Below are 17,632 nucleotides of genomic sequence, written 5' to 3'. Positions count from 1 at the left end.
CATGCCTGACCATGTTGTTTGTCCTAGAAATATAAACTGTGGGACTTTGGACTAGAAAGGCAGTTGAACATTTTCAATGGGCCATCCTAATAGAATGTGGAAGACAGTTGGTGCTCAGAGAAATGTAGATATTATGGCAGCTCAGATATAGAGGTGTCAGAGGGAAAGAATATTTGTAATTTGTTTACAGAGTTATTCTTGTGATATTTTGGGAAGAATGTGGCTTTTTGCCCTTGTCCTCTCTTCTTCCTCCAAAATCTACCTGAGACTACATTAGAGGGTTTTCAATCAATGGGACTGGCAGAGGAGATTTCAAGATACTCTAGTATTGATTATGTTGTGTGGTTATTAGTGGCCAATCTTATATAGATTTCTACTGAAAAGGAGCAAACTGGACAATGAGAAATAAAAAATGTATAGTTTGAGGAAAGGAGTACCGAAAAGTATAAAGGAGCTGAGTCCAGAGGACAGAGAAAAAATGGTTTAAAGAAAAGAGCCATGCTAAATGGAATAAAGAGAGTGGTGACATCAGGGAGAAATGCTGATGCCAGTGGAACTGAACAAGTGGCCAAGTCCAACTCATCAAGCACCAGACCTTGGCAGCTTCAGCCATGTGGTTCTGGCTTTAGAGTCAAAGCTAGAAGACAGAGGCTATCTTAGTTAGGGTTTTATTACTTCGAACAGACACCATGACCAAGGCAACTCTTACAAGAACAACATTTAATTGGGGCTGGCTTACAGGTTCAGAGGTTCAGTCCATTATCATCAAGGCAGGAGGAACATGGCAGCATCCAGGCAGGTGTGGTGCAGGCTGAGCTGAGAATTCTACATCTTCATCTGAAGGCTGCTAGCAGAATACTGACTTTCAGACAGCTAGGACGAGGGTCTTAAAACCCACACCCACAGTGACACGCCTACTACAACAGGGCCACACCTCCAAATAGTACCACTCCCTGGGCCAAGCCTACATAAACCATAACAGAGGTTATGGAATCTCCCTCTCCACCTAAGGACAGCGGCTGAGGCCAGGCATATGTCAGAGGTATCTCTGCATGGAGGTCCAGAGAGGCCATGTGTGAAGTACAAAGGTGAAGCCTGGATGTTACTGGAAACTTCACGATGATGGAGATGCTAAAGCCATAGGACACCTGCCAAGGAAAGCTGTAAACAAGGCATGGAACCAGCATAAGAGAAGTGTGCTGTTGTCAACAAGGCTGAACGGAGTTGGAGGTCTGAAGAGCGCTTTGACATCAGAGATGGATACAAAATTTGGAGATTGCTCAGCTGGTTTTCAGTCTTACCTTGGTCCAGTATTTCCTCACTATGTTGCCTTCCTTCCTTCTGGAATGGTAATGTATATCCTGTGCCATATGTTGGAAGCACATGATTTGCTTTTTGTTTTTGATTTTACAGGGGGGTTTCAGTTAAGAGACTGCCATGAGTTCAGAGGAGAGTTTGGGCTTTGAAACTGTGTTTAGACTGAAAGGCTATGGGGACTTTTGAAGGTGGACTGAATGCATTTTCACAATATGATATGGCTGCAAGCCTATGGGGGCCAGAGAGTGGACTGTATCATGCTGAAAATGGACTAAGCCTCTGAGACTGTAAGCAAGCCCCCAGCTACTTTGTCTTGTAACAGTTGCCTTGGTCATGGCCTTTCCCAGCAACAGAACAGTGACTAAGACAGTATTGGTATGAACTAACCAACACACATTCACACAGCCAGCTTTAGAACTTGTTTTCATTACTGCTACTTCTCTGGCTGAGATGGTTCAAGTCCACACTCATCTTTTCTAGTGTCAGCACTGAGGACAGACATGGGACTCTATAGCCCATCCACAAAAGGCTTCCCTTGGACAGGGGAAAATAGTGTCATCTGGAAGGTCACAGAGCCACCCGTCTGTGACAAAATTACAGTTATAGTTAGTCTAGGCAAAGATAATTTGGGGCTATGACCTGGATACAAAGAAAGGAAGGGGTCAGTGGTTCCAGTTGGAACCAGACAGTGCAGGCAAGGGAAGAGCCGGAGGCATGCTTCCAGGTGGACCCGTTTTATTTCCAAACAAGATTGCAAGCATAAATAAACTTCCCCAGTACCATACTGGGTTTTCATTCTATAAAAGGTATTTATTCCTAAAACTCTTCATAAAATCTGCCTTCCCCCTGTTGCAGTGGGGAATTGGCGAAAGTCAAAGGTTAAAAGGTCATGCACAAAACATTCCATTCGGCATTATTCTGTAAGTCTGAGTCCTCATAAATGAACACGAAAACACCAAGAGGTGTTTGCTACACATCACAGCACCTCAGGGCTTTCCTTCAGTATTCCAAAGTGTGACCTTTTCATAGCACAGGGAAGCGAAGCCAAACTGTCTTGGACTGAAGAGATCGGGCAGTAGAGCGTAACATATCTGTAAGAATAAAACCCCAAAGAACAAGAAAACTCAAGTATGTCATCAGATGCTGTGGGTGGCCCCTTTGTCCCTTATATTTTCTTTGCATCTGTGAGGCCTCTTCAGACATCCACCACCATTTACTTTCCATGATTTCTGCAGAATTTGGCTCATAGTTTGGGAAGAGAAATGCCATTTTGAGAGACTCTGTGAATAATTACATTTTCCTCTTTCTCAGAGGTAGATGAAGTCAAAATATAACTCACACCCTCAATTGGTGCAGAGGAGACCAGGAATGGAGCTTCAGGTGTAGCTTGAGGGTAAAGCACTTGCCAAGCACATAAGGCCTGGGGATCCACGCCCAGCACCTTGAAAAGATGGCCATCACTCAAATAGGAATGAAAATATCAGGTTAAAAAAAAATACTCTGTGATTGATTCCTGACCCCCATAACAACCTCAGCTGAAGAAGGGCATCAATTTTTATCCTAAATGTGAACAACAGTGACCCTGTTGAGGTATTAATGCTATGTGGCCAATTTAAAAAAAAGCAATTTATAAGCAAAATCAATCTTCAGAGATGAGTGGGTTAGTGTATACTAAATTACGACCTACTAAAAAGTACCTTAGAAAAGACTAATATTGGAAGAGGCCTCAAAGATCAGGTTATTCTACTCTCCGATTTTGGATAAAAGGGAGACCAGTGACATGGGCACATCAGTAAGGTAGCCTATGCTAATATTTCTACATGCAGACAGCACACATCAGCAAAGTAGCCTGTGCAGTCATTTTTATATGCATACAGCACACACACACACACAGAGTTACATTAGTTCTGTACATAAAGGTGCTAGTAGCTTTTATGGTAAATGAAAAGTCAGTGTGCAAATTTTCACTTGTTATCTTGTTGCTGGAAACCGGAAGCCGGTACCCTTCATAGAGTGGAAAGGTCTCTCTCTCTTCGTGATGAACTGGATCGTGACTTGGCTGAGTGTTCTCTGTACAGTCCCTTAATGTAGCATGGATTATCGGCAGAAGCTGGGGTGATAGGAAGAAGGGCAGGGTGCTCAACTCATATCTAGTCTGGAATCCCTTTAATATGCCCAAGATGCCCACACTGGCAGTGAAGACCTTCTATGAAGGTAAGGCTCGGCAGTTAGAACTCCAGGACAGGACCGGAAAGAGAACTAAGAGGAACGGGCAGTGTTAGCATCTGCCCTTGACCCAGAGGATTCCCTGAGGGTTCCCCTGGCCATCGTGGGCAGCGATGTGTAGATGAGTCTTACCTAAGCTGTTTAAACTACAGGTTCACTATCCCTCATCTGAAGAGCTGGGAACCAGATTATCAGGATTTTAATTTTTCTAGACATTAGAATATTTGAATATACATAATAAATTATCTTGCGAATGGAACCCAAATCTAATTGAGACATTCATTTGTGCTTTGTATACATCTGATCTACATGGCCTGAGGGTAGCTTCAACACAATATACTTAACAATTTTATATACAAATTAAACGTTCACTGGAATTTTCCATTTGTATCATAAGACCTGACTCAAAATTCTGGATTTTGGAATAGGTCAGATTTGGGTTAAGGATGACCAACCAGCATCATGTACCTAGTACAACATGACTTACTAGGTAAAAAGTTTCTAATTATTTTAATTTGCATATGCAGATAAATATCAAAGTATTTGATCCTTACTTACATGTGGTACTGCTATTATTATGTATCTTCTCACAAAATTACATGTGGATATAACTTTATGGTAGTCTTCTTTTTAAAATACCTTTTATCTTAAATTTTTTCTAATGTTTTTACAGAAAAACCCTGTTTAGCTCTATATATTAACATTAAATAACTTAAAAAATAAACAACTGCTATAGCAAAATAGTCCCATTTTTAGCTACGAGTGAAAAGTTGAGGTTTCAATGTACTAGGCCTTCTGCCAAAAATGGGCAAAGCTTTCTGCAGGCATTTCTCATCATTTTAAGCTATTATTAAACATATTTCCTTACTACCCCAAATATATACACACCACTTTAAGTAACTTATGCCAGCAGCATTCTTAAGTAACAACAGGCTGTTATTTTTCTATCTTTACTTATTTCATAATAGGAAACTTACTCTACAGTTAAATAAGTTTGTTCCCAGAACATTTTCCCAAGGAAATAGCCAGTACATGTAGCCTCATGTTTTCTTAATAGCAGGTAACTTTTAAGTATGCCTTTAGCCTCACTGAATTTACAGCATCCAGCTCAGAAAATTAATACTCCTGAGGAAGCTTTTGAGAAGGAATCTGTCTTGCCAGAAATCCCGTCAAAATTCCCACAGGAAACACAACCATCCTGGGAGGCAGAGGTTATGCAGTACCAGGGGCCACCCTTGGAGTGTCCACTAGACTCTGCTCTGCAGCCCACGTCAACCTGAGCAAACTGAAGAAAAGCTCACGGTTGGGTTGTTGTCGTTGTTGTTTTTGTTCCTCAGAATTTACTACCTTACCTAGAGCTGCAAAAACTACTTCTGGAAAGAACACAACAGAGGCAGGATCTAAGGCTGTTTCTAGCTCCTCAAACTGTGGCCACTCCTACCTAGCACTTGGGCTTCAAAAAAGAACAGCAAAAAAAACGATTCATTTGGGAAACCAAGTTCAGATGTCTTTAACCAAGTTCGTCAGAGTCACTTTGTAACTTATTATAAGGTCTGTAGGGTACAGATTTCAGTACTAACACAAAACGAGGACAAGGTGATGACTGAAAAGCACGGGTTTTCCCAAAGCAGAGGTCAAGGACTGCGTGCGTCTGAGGAGTTCCCTCCATCACAGGTTTTGATCCAGCCATTTGATGTAACTATTCCTAGTCCGGATTCCCACGGAGAAGTTGGTCGGCCAGCTTGTGAAAATCATACAGCCATGGAAGCCATCCTCAAAGTGATCCAAGGTCACGTTCACACCCGCACTCTCCAAGCGCTTGGCGTACATGATCCCATCATCCCGCAGGACGTCATGCTCGCACGTGAGGATGTAGGTCTTTGGGAGGGCCTGAAGCACTTCCTGCTCTGCGATGAGCGGAGAAGCAGCAGCATCCAGCAGCTGAGGGAGGTCCTTGACGATCCTGGCGTCACCAGTGGTCTGCATGACAGGCTTGTAGTTCTTTTTGATGGATGTGGGCAACAGGGATGTCCAGTCGAGACGGGCCCTGAGGGCTGCAGCCCTTTCTACATCAAGTGAAGTGTGATTGTTCACAATCATTGCCTCTACAAAGTCGTAGTTGCCCTTGAGGTAGTGTATCCAATACCTAACCATGACGTGCCGCGGCAGGATGGGGACGTTCACGCTCTGCTGGTAAGAGGGTGTGTTGAAGTCCAAAGCCTGCAAGACCGGGTAGATCAGAGCCTGTAGTTTGAGCTTATTCTTCAGGCTCGCAACGTGGGTAAACTAGAACAGAAGAAATACATTACTTCATTTTGTGTAGATCCTTTTACAGAATGCTTTAAATAAAGAAACCCTGCCCCTCCCCCAACCCCCCCCCCCCCCCGAATTACAGCACACCAAGCTGCTGGACAATCCCTCAGGAATGGTTACTATTTGTGACTCCTAGCTAGATTCGAATCAATTCATGGTCATGTGACCTCTGATGTCTCTAAAGCCCCAATGACACTCTACTGGGCTCTATTCTTTTGTACTTACACGCCTTGTTGCATATTACCTATAAGTAAAGTCTAGGCCACATTTATAAGATGCCAAATGTCCAGTGGCTTCTAGAATAGAAAAAAAAAAAAATCACAAATCTTCCTCTTCTGGGGAAGGCTAGGAACAGTGAACGCAGGGATGGTGGGACTCCGGAGTTTATAGGTACTCAGGGACAAGCTGGGACCTTAGCCTCTGTGCTGGGACAGGCAGTGAGCACTTGCCCAGAGCGAGCTTGAATTGGAAGGAAAATGACTTCCATGCCCGCAACCTCAGCTTACCAGTGACTCCACAGGGTGACTGTATTGTAATTCCAGCATTTAAATTTTTACCTGTGGCCGGGCGGTGGTGGCGCACGCCTTTAATCCCAGCACTTGGGAGGCAGAGGCAGGCGGATTTCTGAGTTCGAGGCCAGCCTGGTCTACAGAGTGAGTTCCAGGACAGCCAGGACTACACAGAGAAACCCTGTCTCGAAAAACCAAAAAAAAAAAAAAAAAAAAAAAAAAAAAAAAAAAAAAAAAAATTTTTTACCTGTGAATGCTGCATCTAAAAAGAAGGTGGCGTGTTTCACGGTAACTGGATAACTGTCACTTTTAGAAATCCATCTCATGGTAATATGTATGTAACAACCGTGTGCATATGGTGTCCCTACATCCCTGTAACAGTCCTGAAGCTGGATGATATGATCTTCACATTTCCAAGGCTCACAGAACAAAGGGATTTAGCCATGGACTTACAACTCTCCAATCTGAAACCAAAATCCTATCTTTGAGGCCTATGAGCCAGGCACGGTGGTATGTACCTTCAATCCAGCAGTCTAGACGGCTAAGACAATAGGATCAGAACTTGTAGGTTGGCTTGAACTACACTGTAAGACCGCATTTCAAAACAAAACACAAAAACAAACAAGAAGAGTGATAGAGACTGGGAGTGTGGGAGTACAGGCCCGTAATCTTAAGCCTCGAGAGGCAGAGGCAGGAGGACCAGAAATACAAAGTTATCTAAATTACAGAAAGAATTTAAGACTAACCAGGGCTACATGATACCCTACCTCAAACAAACAAACAAAACAAACAAAAAACAAAACAAAAACAAAAAAATAATAAATACAACTTTGGAAAAATGGCTTAGTATTTTAATTTCCCTTAAAACTCTAAGAAAACAGCCATAAGAACTGAAATTTCAGCCAAGATATTCCATTGTCCAAGTCAAACAGTACCAGGCCAGTGGGGTTACTTCATGTCCACACATCTTCCTGAGGAACATTAGCATTTTCTGAGACATTCCTCAGTGCCCGCTTCCAAAAACAAAAACCAAAAACCAAAAAAACCCTGTGAGAAGGGTCCCGGGACAATCCATGAGGGTGCTAGCTAGCCCAGCACCGCGCACCACGTGTGAAGAACGTGGCGTCAGCTGCGCATGCTCACCCCACCCACCTATCATTAGGACCCTGAGGTGGTGGTTACCTGCTGTCCAAGGACGGCAGCCAGATTCCCACCAGCACTGTCTCCAGAAATGCCCACTCTTCCAGGGTCAACCTTGTACCTGTCTAAGACTTCTGGCTGCAGGAAGTATTTCGTGGCACGGATGACATCATAAATTTGCTCAGGAAAATAAACCTGTGGGACTAGCCTGTATCTGTGAAGACAAAATGGGTGTTCATTTTAGGACGTTTTAATGGCTACTGGACATCTAGAGAGGAAAAAAAAAATGCAAAAGCCAGAAATAGACAAGAAATTAAAATAAATATAAGATATAAGCATAAACCATTTGTTTTCTTGTAAAGTAGGCATAGAAGGTAACTTGGTATAGACAAAGTTCTTTAAAACGTTCAAGCTGGCTCTCCTAGTTAGAGTCAGCTGTTAACTGGGCACAGCCCAGTGTTAGCTGAGGGAGTCTCTGTTGGGGAACAGGTTGGCCTGTGAGCTGGCGGGGGGTGGGGGGGGGCATTTTCATGCTTACTGAGGTATGTGAGAGGGCCCAGCACACTGTGGGCAGCAGCCCCTGCTGTGAGCGGTAGCCACTGGGCAGATGTCCTGGGTCCTTATGGAAGCAGGTTGAACTCTATGCAGAGGGAGCAAAACAGTGGCCAGAGATGCCCTATGGCTTCTGCTTCATGTCCTGCCCAGATCTTTCTCCAGCCTCCCCTCTGATGTGTTTATAAAAAGAGAAAGAGAATATGTTCTGTGGGTGTGTGGTGAGTCATGGGGAAGGAGCTGTCTCAGCAGGCCCATGCTGAGGCATCTCTTCCCTAAGGGACCAGCCACACAATGGTACAGTAGAGAATAGAGTTTATTCAGGGCATGGGGAGGGGAGCTAAGAGGGTAGTAGAGGCAGAGAGAGAGAGACAATAGAAAAGCAGAGAAGTAGAGGCCGCCCATGACCATGAGAGGGTAGGGGGGAGCGGGGTAGGGAAGAGCCCAAGAGGGCAAAAGAGAAGCAAGAAGCAAGAATGCAAGAGAGAGGAGGGGGCAAGGAGCTGTTGCCAGGTAAAGACGGGGTAGAGTTTAGACAGAATGCTAGCACCCTCAATGAGGACTTGAACCAGGATGCGAACACTAAATAAGCCTTTTCTTATTTGGCCACCTTGCTTTTGGTCACATTTTATCACAGCAAAAAAAAAAAAAGCAAACTACAAACTACACCAGCCATGGTGGGTGAACATGGATTCTCCCAGAGGAAGCTGAGGCAGGAGGATTAGGCCAGCAGAGTGTCCATCTTTATGAGGCAAGAACGAAGTGTCATTCAAGACGACTCAGTGGCTGGTGTGGGTTCAAACCTCAAGAGTCTGACACTGGGCAGGTTATTTCAGGAAAGGGTTTCCTGGTGATAATTAACTCCATCCCATTTACCAATAAAGCTTAAGGCCTGACTGCATCAAAACTCTTTGTGAAGTGCATGTGGCCTCTTCCATAATGATGGGTTCTATAGATTGACTACATGTGGCATCTTAAGGACCTGGGGCCGGTCTGGTGTGGTCTTGGTCATACAGGTAGCACAAAGGTCGCCGGGCTATTAACTACATCCATTCTCAGCCTTCTTGGAGGAAAACAGAGACTCTCTTTTCTTTGAAGAGACAAGCCCATGTGCTTAGGGGATCCTGGATCCCCTAGTGCCTGCCCATGAGCACAAGGACCTCTGTGTCCTCTACAGGCTGGGGCCAACCTGGGTCACATAGAAGGATCCTATCTCAAAAAGCAGCTTCTCAGACATCCAACTGTCTGCACCAACAGCTCAAGGCTTGAATGTGCAGGTGTTTCTCATTAGGATCCTTATGCGGATACGAGTGGCTCCGTAACAAACTTTGGGGATTTATTTTGGAAGGTCTATCTACCACTCTTGACGGCTCTGGGTTAAGTAAGTAACAGCTAACTAACAGCATCAGCCAATTCACTGCTCTCAATTTACCACACTTCATTCGATAACTACAAGAAAAGCTGTCTGCTGGAGAGAGAGGCCTATGCCAGGAGCCATTAAATCCAAGGAATGCACTTGCACGCTGGAACATTAGTAAAATGTCTTTTTAACTACAAAGAGAAAACGAAGTTAGCACACAGCCTCATCCAGATCCTCTGGGGTCTCCTAAGGCGCACTTTGAAACACCAGAAGTCTGTCATCTTATTCAGTAAAAAGTGTCAGAAGCCCACGCTCAAGATGATTTGCGTGTGTATGGACAGTTCAGTCTGACCCTCACACTTTCCCATCCTCCTCCTGTGCTTAACTCGACTTCTCCTTGGACCCTAATCCCACTTGCTTCTCGGGCTGAGTTGATTCAAGCCGTGCCTTGGGCTGTAATCTCAGTCTCTTACGAAGCTGAGGCAGAATTCTGAATTCAAAAGTCCTGCTGGTTCACACGTCTAGCCTGGGACACCTTGTCATAAATGAAGAAGAAGAAGAAAAAAAAAAAAAAAAAAAATATATAGCATGCAATACCCATAGGCACATAGACAGAAGGGGACTACACTATTTATTCCACTAGGTGGCGACATCTCTCAAGATTGTATTTATCCCTGCTCCTCCATGTAGTTTTTCTGATTTCAAACAAATAAAAGAAAAAAAAAAAAAAAAAAAAAAACAGATGCACTTCAGGAGTCAAGACATGCAAATATATATATATTTTTTCCTTTTCTCATTCCATCACTGTCTTAGAGTTTCCGTTGCTGTGATGAAACACCATGAGCAAAAAGCAAGCTGGTGAGGAAAGGTTTACTCAAGCAGGGCAGGAACCTGGAGGCAGGGGCTGAAGCAGAGGCCATGGAGGGATGCTGCTTACTGGCGAGCTCCCCATGGCTTGCTCAGCCTGATGTCTTATAGAACCCAAGGATGGTACCACCCACAATGGGCTGGGCCCTCTCCCATCAATCACTGAGAAAATGCCCTACAGCTAGATCTTATGGAGGCATTTTCTAAATTAAGGTTCCCTCCTTTCAGAAAACTCAAGTTTGTGTGTCAAGTTGTCATAAGCCCAGCAAGCATGGTCACTGCCCCATATATCATAATAAAGAGTGTTTCTACTTGCACAAATTTGTGCCAGGATATACACATGCATTAAGCTGAGTTTCCAGGCACTGTCCTACGAAAGTCCTCAGAGTCTTTGGGTTGAAGGAAATAAAATCTGGGAAAACCAGTAACCCATTGATTAATCCTGTCAGTTAATAGCTTACTAAACTAACGTAAGCACCTTTGCTCCATTAATATATTCCTAAATTTTACTCGGTAAGAAAAGACACTCCTTTTGTAGAGCAGAGAAGGAATATACTGAAAGCAGTCAGATTCCAGTCACTTCAACGTGGTAACATTTTCCTGAGAGAGCCAACAATGTTTGCAATGTATTGATAGACAAAGAGAAGCGTCAGGAGGAAATTCATGAGTGGTTTATCTAAAGAAAGGTGACAGCCTGGGCTAGTGGCAGAGGCCAGTAATGCCGAGTTGGGATTGGAGTGCGTCCCAAGAGTGAGTCCAAAGCCAACCTAGGTAACTACAGATGATAATACTCTCTCAAAATATGAAACAGAATAAAAGCCTGGATATATAGCTCGGTGGTACAGGGTTTGCCTGTGTGTATGAGCCCCGCGGATATACAACTCAGTGGAACAGGGTTTGCCTGTGTGTATGAGTCCCGAGAGAGGAAGGGAAGGATGGAGGGAGAGAGTATGCTTGCTGACTGCTGCTCAAGCTCCAAGTTAGGTCCCTGGAAAGCACTGGAAAAGCATGTGCCACCATACCCAACTCAGACAATTGTATGTGTGTGTGCATATGTGAGTGAGTATATATGTTGGTGTGTGGTTTTTTGCAACACACTGAAGGTTCACATTACTTCCTTTGTGCAGCAAATCCTCAGACTAGGTTTCTGGTGTCTCAGAACAAACATCATGATTTGGGTGGATTACAATATTCCTGTACACATTAACACCATGTTTTTCCTTGTCAGGAGAGGTGGCACACGCCTATAATCCTGACACTCAGAGTTTAGATGCAGGAAGATCAGAAACTCAAGGTCAATTTCAGCTATAAGGCTAGCCTGAGCTACACATCATAAACAACAAAACGCCTTACCCAGAGTAAAACGTATCTTTCTTACCAGATGTGCTAATCTGCACACAGATGTAACTCTAGCGCTGTGGTAATCTGCACATATGTAATTCCAGCGCTGTGGTAATCTGCACATATGTAATTCTAGCATGGAGGAGACTGGGGAGGATGGATGCCACAAGTTCGAGACCAGCTGAGCTCCATAGCATGTACAGGCCAGGCAGAACTGTAGTTGCAGGACAGTGTCTCAAACAAACAAACATGAAAAATACACCACACACTTTCCTTCTAAATTCTGCCTGTACTTCACCTAATGCTAGCAGTTTCTCAAAAACACTGAGGTGTAAGCCCTGCCCCCCCCCAAAAAAAATTCCAATTTCACTACTGTTGGAATCTATCCAACAACTATCTTAAAAGAAAAATCCCCAAGAATCCCAGTGTTGCACCAGGTCAGACACATTAGAACCCTATCACATGCTCTCCTTTCCTCCCCTCCCCCACTCAGGGTGCTTCCTGTTCTCACTGCAGAATGCTGGTCCCCTCCCCACCACTGCAAAGATTCTTCCCTATCATTTCCTCATCAAAAGTCCCCTACCTTTCATTCTAAATGACACTTCTTTCGATAACTTTTTGAGTATCTCCTTTCTAGAATCCCAGCTCTTTGACAATACATTGTAAATTAGACACCTCAAATTTCTTGAGAAAAGAAAGGTGAAAAATAGTCACTGTTCTACTGAGCAGTGGCTCTGTGAGCTAATGTTTGGTTTTGCTGAAGCAGTATCTCCTAGAGCCCAGACAAGCCTCAAACTAGCTGAGGATGACCTTGAACACCTTCTGAGTGTCAGAATTACAGACAGGGGTTAAATGGTACTGCCATCAAAACCTGATTTTATGCAATGCAGGCAATCTACCGCCAGCCCTGAATGCTTTGGCATTTACTACAATGACAAGGAAGGGAGGCAATGCAGAGAGACTGGTAATCTGGCATCTGGAATCTCACTAGTGTCCAACATGGTTGGAACAAGCATTGTCCCTCAAAACTAACATAACCTGGAAGCCGTGCCACCTGCTGTCTGCAGGACAACGTTCACCTCAGGTTATGCCAGGTGGGTGAAAGGCTGTATGACAGTGGAAAATGAAATCCTCTTCCTGTTAGCTTTCAGTGCAACAGAGAGAAGGGTCAAGGCCTTTCCAGACAACTTCGTTTTTTCTTTCTTCTTCCAAGGAAATTTTGATCAGTTCATTATGGAAACCATAAAAGGCTTACCATCCTCCAAAAGTTTAAAGAACCTAGATCTTCAGTAGGGGGAATCCAAAATAAATTAATAATTATATACGGCTCAAGCTCTCTAGAGACAACTCAGAGGAACAATCTACGTATTCCTTTATCAAAGTTCCTTTTTATTAAAGGAAAGTACAGTAGGGGCTGGGAACAGAGCTCAGTTGGTGGAGTGTTTGCCTACTATGAAGCCCCAGGTTCCACCCGCAGCACCACATAAAAATAGGCATGGTGCCACATGCCTATAAACCCAGCGACTCAAGAAATGCAGGCAGGAGGATCAGAAGTACAAGGTCATCCTTAACTATGTAGCAAGTTCAAAGCCAACTTTGGCTACATGAAACCCGATTTATAAATAAATAAATAAATAAATAAATAAATAAATAAAAGGAGGAAGAGGAGCAAGGAGAAGGGAGGAAAAGAGGGAAAGGAGGAGACGTTCAGACAGCAGCTGTGCTGGGAATCAAGAGCTGTCCGTTTTTATTGGAAGTGCAGTTTGGGTATGAACACTGGAGACCAGTCTCCCTTGCTGTTTACACCCTCAACACTGGACTCGAGAACAAGAAGCGTTCACACCACCCTGACCAGCAATCCTTCAGCAAAGGAGGTGGCTGTTAGAGTGAACACTTGACTGACTGGATGGACAAACACTCGATAAACCAGGCATGGCGTCTATCTCCCCAGCACTTCAGTGGCTGAGACAACGAAGACTTCTGTGAGTATGAGGCTAGTCTGGCTACAGATGAGATCCTTGTCTCAAAAAGGTAGGGGAAGACAGATAGCTCAGTGGGTAAAGCACCTGCCCTGAACACTCAAGGGGGAAGGGGCTGATTTCAATCCCCAGAACCCATGTAACAAGCCAGGCATGGTGGTATGTGTTACTAATTCAAGTATAGGAAAGGCGGAGACTGGTGAGAGTCCTTGGGCTTGCTGGTCTCGAGCCTAGTCTGCTTGGTGAGGAGTAACAGACCTGGGCTGGGGGGCTCGGGGGCAGTGGACAATTTCTAAGGAAGAACACCTCTGGTTGTTCTTTGATCCCTATATGCTTGTCACATGCATCCACAAACACACAAATACACCCAGGCTTCAAAAAATTCGATCAATATTGGGAGGCGCCACAAAAATCTTAAGAGGTTGACGGCTGGAGCCCAGATGTGAAGTCTATTTAAACAGTTCGACTCTCCCAATGTGCTGGTCCCAGCTTGAGACTTCCAGAGGCTCACAAAAGCTCAGTAGCAGAACACTTGCCTAGAATGCATCAGGTCCTAAGTTTGGTCTCCAAGACTTCGAGAAGGAAATGCCTTCCAGAGCTTTATCTGTAAAGGCTGAGACACTCCAGTTCCAGGTGCTTATCTCGACTCCCTCTCCCCCCCCCCCCCCCCCCCCCCGTTCAGAAGCAAACCTCACTCTTAACCTCAGCCGAGACACTCTGACAGCACTACAGAAGGAACCTAGGCTATCCAGGACACTGTGTGCTTCTAGCTTCCTCTCTTGGTATAGCTACAGAGGCTAAAGAGGAAGCCACAAGCCCCAGTGTGAACCAGTGGGGCCAGACTTCTCAGCTCACGGGGATTTTTCTGTCATCGCTGGACTGTGAACGCAGCATAGCTCTGTGTGTGCACAGGTGTCTCACAGTACAAGTGTGTGTATGCGTATATACGAAGAGGTCACAGGCCAACCCTGGCTGGCATTTCTCAAGATGCCACCCACTTTGCTTTCGAGACAGTCCCTCACTGGGCTGGCACTCACAGGGTAGACTGGGCTGGCAGGCAAGTGAGCCCTGGGACCTATTCCTCCACCTCCCTTGTACTAGGATTACAAATTGGCTTTTCTCCAGTTTGAATGAGTTCTGGGGATGGGATTTTGGCCTCCATTCCTGCACAGTAAACACTTTGCCAAATGAGCTATCTCTCTGAACCACTCCCTCTCATCTCAAATTTTAAAGGACCTCACACATAAGAGAAAGGCTCAGGACTTCTTCTCTTTGGGACTTGATTTAAGAAGCCGTAAGAGAGGCACCACAACTAACTAAGAATGTTTGAAAGGAGTGATTTGCAACTTAGCTTCAGAAAAAAAAAAAAAAATCAAACAGTCTATTTTCTGGAAGCAGCCAGGTAGATCTTCTCTCTGGAGAATTACGTAGTGTGACGCTGTTTGATGCTGGCTGGGGCAGACATGGCCGAGTAGGCATGTGTTGGGCTGATCTCCGTTTGTGTTGTTTTATTTGGTTTGTGTTCAGGAAGGTTCAAGTTGATCTGCTCTTCCCAGTTTTTTCGGCTGCTATTGTTGTTGTTGGTGGTGGTGGTGGTGTGCGTGTGTATAGAGGCAGGAACCCAGAGCTGCACACATTTGAAAAGAGCAATCTACCCCTGTGTCACCTCCCTGTGGCTCCACTTAACCGCTCCAGGAAGAGAACAAAGTGAAGCAGATTTATCAGTGAGGTAGGTGACCGTATGGTTTTCAGACTGCCACATACCTAAAGCTACTTAAGCACGTGGACATTGCACAGTGTCCCGTTAAAGCACTGTGGCTTTGGAAGCTTGTAGCCCCAAACTGTATGGACCATAAAAACAAGGCCCTGAAGTGTCCAGTGCTTATACCAGGACAACCGTCAAAGCCTAAGCACATCGGTATCTTGTGTGAGCAAGCCAGCAGCGGAACCAATGCACAGCAAAGCCTCAAGCTCTCCTGACATTTGGTGGAGTGTTATGTGGTTGGCATCTATGTAGAATAGTGAATAAATGCAGAAGAAATTATTTAATTAAAAGCAAAAACCTGAGCGTTTTCCACAACAAAAAAGGGGGTGTATGATAAATCCCTTATAGAATTTAATATTATCCAGCATCCTCTGTGTACTGACAACCAAGAATACCCAGGTTTATTATTGTAATGGCTAACCTTGGTTGACACAGCCAATGTTGGACTACCTGAATCACAACCTTTAAGTCACACTAATAGATCTTCTTTACATACGTATTCACACACACACACACACACACACACACACACACACACACACACACTCTATTGACCTGTTCCTTTAGAGAACCCCAACTAACAAATTATCTCATAGCGTACCTTTGAAAAGAAGGTATGAATCCCTCTTGTCCCTTATAGCCTATGATCCTAGCAAAGGTTTAAAGGGAGTGTGTTAGAAATACCCTACTTTGTGAATGTAAAACAAGATACATACTGTACAACTAGTGTGTGATACTTGCCCAGTACCCTAGATGGCCCTGAGTAGGAGGCCCTGGCTTTGCCTATGTTCTAAAATGAAGGCCTGTCTGTGAGTTAGCTGCCAGGCCTGTCCCTGACCCCTGCAGACCAGCACAGATAGTGCATGTATAGGAATCCCAATTCGTGCTGAGGATGACTTGAGGTGATTCCATTTCCAAGCTTCCCCAGGCCTCACCCTCCAGCTCCCAGAGATATAAACATCACCAAAGGCTGATCCACAGGGAGCGAAGTCACCCCCAGGGAACCCTGTGGCAGCGGATCTCTCTGCTGAGGGCAGGGGAGGCTCTGGGAGAACCCAGCATCTACAATGTTGCTGAAGACTCTGGGGTTCTCTGCCCTCATTCTTGGGAGTATGATCCTTGAACTAATTCATTCTCATTCATATTTTCTCTCTCTCTCTCTCTCTCTCTCCAGAAGCCCTCTCATCTCACCACCCACCCCAGACTTCATATCCACGTTCCTCTGTCTACTTAGGTCTCATTTTTCCTTAAGGGATTCTGTTCTGACAACGGTTTGATTTTTCTCTTTTAAAGTTTGTTTTGCTCTTTTGTTTCTTAAAGATGGGGGGTCTTATGGGAGCCCAGGCTGGCCTTGAACTTTCCACATAGACAAGGACGACCTGAACTTCTCATCCTCCTGCTTTTATAGCTCCACTGCTGGCATCACAGACATGCAGGGCTGGAGACCACATCCAGGGCTTCGTGTAAGCTGGGCTACACCATAAGCTCCAAATACCGCTTTCCTAAAGGTTCCTTTTCTGACCCTTCAAACAATAGACAGTCTTACCCATAGATGCTCAACTTCTGCTCACCACCCACTTCGTATCGATCATCACACTTAAACTTCTGGGTCGAGATTTTTAGACTGTGAGGGTGAGAGCTAAATCTTACTCTGTGATACCAGGACTTAACACTGCAATTGGCCCAGAAGAGAAAGTAAATCAACATTCAAGGAAAAAGAAGGAAAAGGAAAGAAGTGAGCCAGTAAGAACAACAATGCTCCCAGGTTAGACCTCTGGACGTGCTCTTCAGGGAGAATACAATGGTCATGTGATGTTAGCTATTCTTCAGCTACAGCATGGGATATAATTCTTTCTGAGGCTAGCCTGGGCTCAAACTCCCTTATCTCATACTACTGTCCACAGTAAATGTGCACTGAATAATGTGCCATTTGATCGCTGACTTACCTGCTCAGTGCTTTAAGAAGTGTCCAACGATTTGACATTGCAACACAATTCTGTCATCTACAAACACATTTGAGTGCATTCACAACTATTCTGGGACAGATGTAACCCATGGGCTGACCACAGGTTGGACAGGTCTACGAGAACACCAGAGACCCCTTTATTCCAATTGTTTAAACCGATCCCTAGACACATCTGTGAGCTCCCCATCTCAAGTCATCATGATCTACTTTGTGTTCACACTGCAGCCTTATATAAGATGCTGGGAACCAGATGAAGCCTTCATGTCTTCTGTTCCCAGGAAGGATTCCTAATTCTAT

The 17,632-nt window shown here is 44.6% G+C and overlaps 1 protein-coding gene across 2 annotated transcripts in view; it reads right to left on the bottom strand.

Moving 5' to 3' along the window:
• Positions 1-2,035: 2,035 nt before the first annotated feature.
• Positions 2,036-17,632, bottom strand: part of Nceh1 (neutral cholesterol ester hydrolase 1) — a 56,347-nt gene continuing 40,750 nt past the window's right edge. For both annotated transcript variants that reach the window (XM_034500698.2, XM_076932201.1), the window contains exons 4-5: positions 7,548-7,719; positions 2,036-5,829 (exon numbers count right to left, since the gene is read on the bottom strand). In XM_034500698.2, the coding sequence (XP_034356589.1) occupies positions 5,212-5,829; positions 7,548-7,719 (790 nt within the window). In that variant the 3' untranslated portion in view covers positions 2,036-5,211. The remainder of the gene's footprint in view (positions 5,830-7,547; positions 7,720-17,632) is intronic.

Source organism: Arvicanthis niloticus, chromosome 4, assembly GCF_011762505.2.
Source record: "Arvicanthis niloticus isolate mArvNil1 chromosome 4, mArvNil1.pat.X, whole genome shotgun sequence".
Lineage (NCBI taxonomy): Eukaryota > Metazoa > Chordata > Mammalia > Rodentia > Muridae > Arvicanthis > Arvicanthis niloticus.
This window is presented reverse-complemented; position numbering and strand designations above follow the sequence as displayed.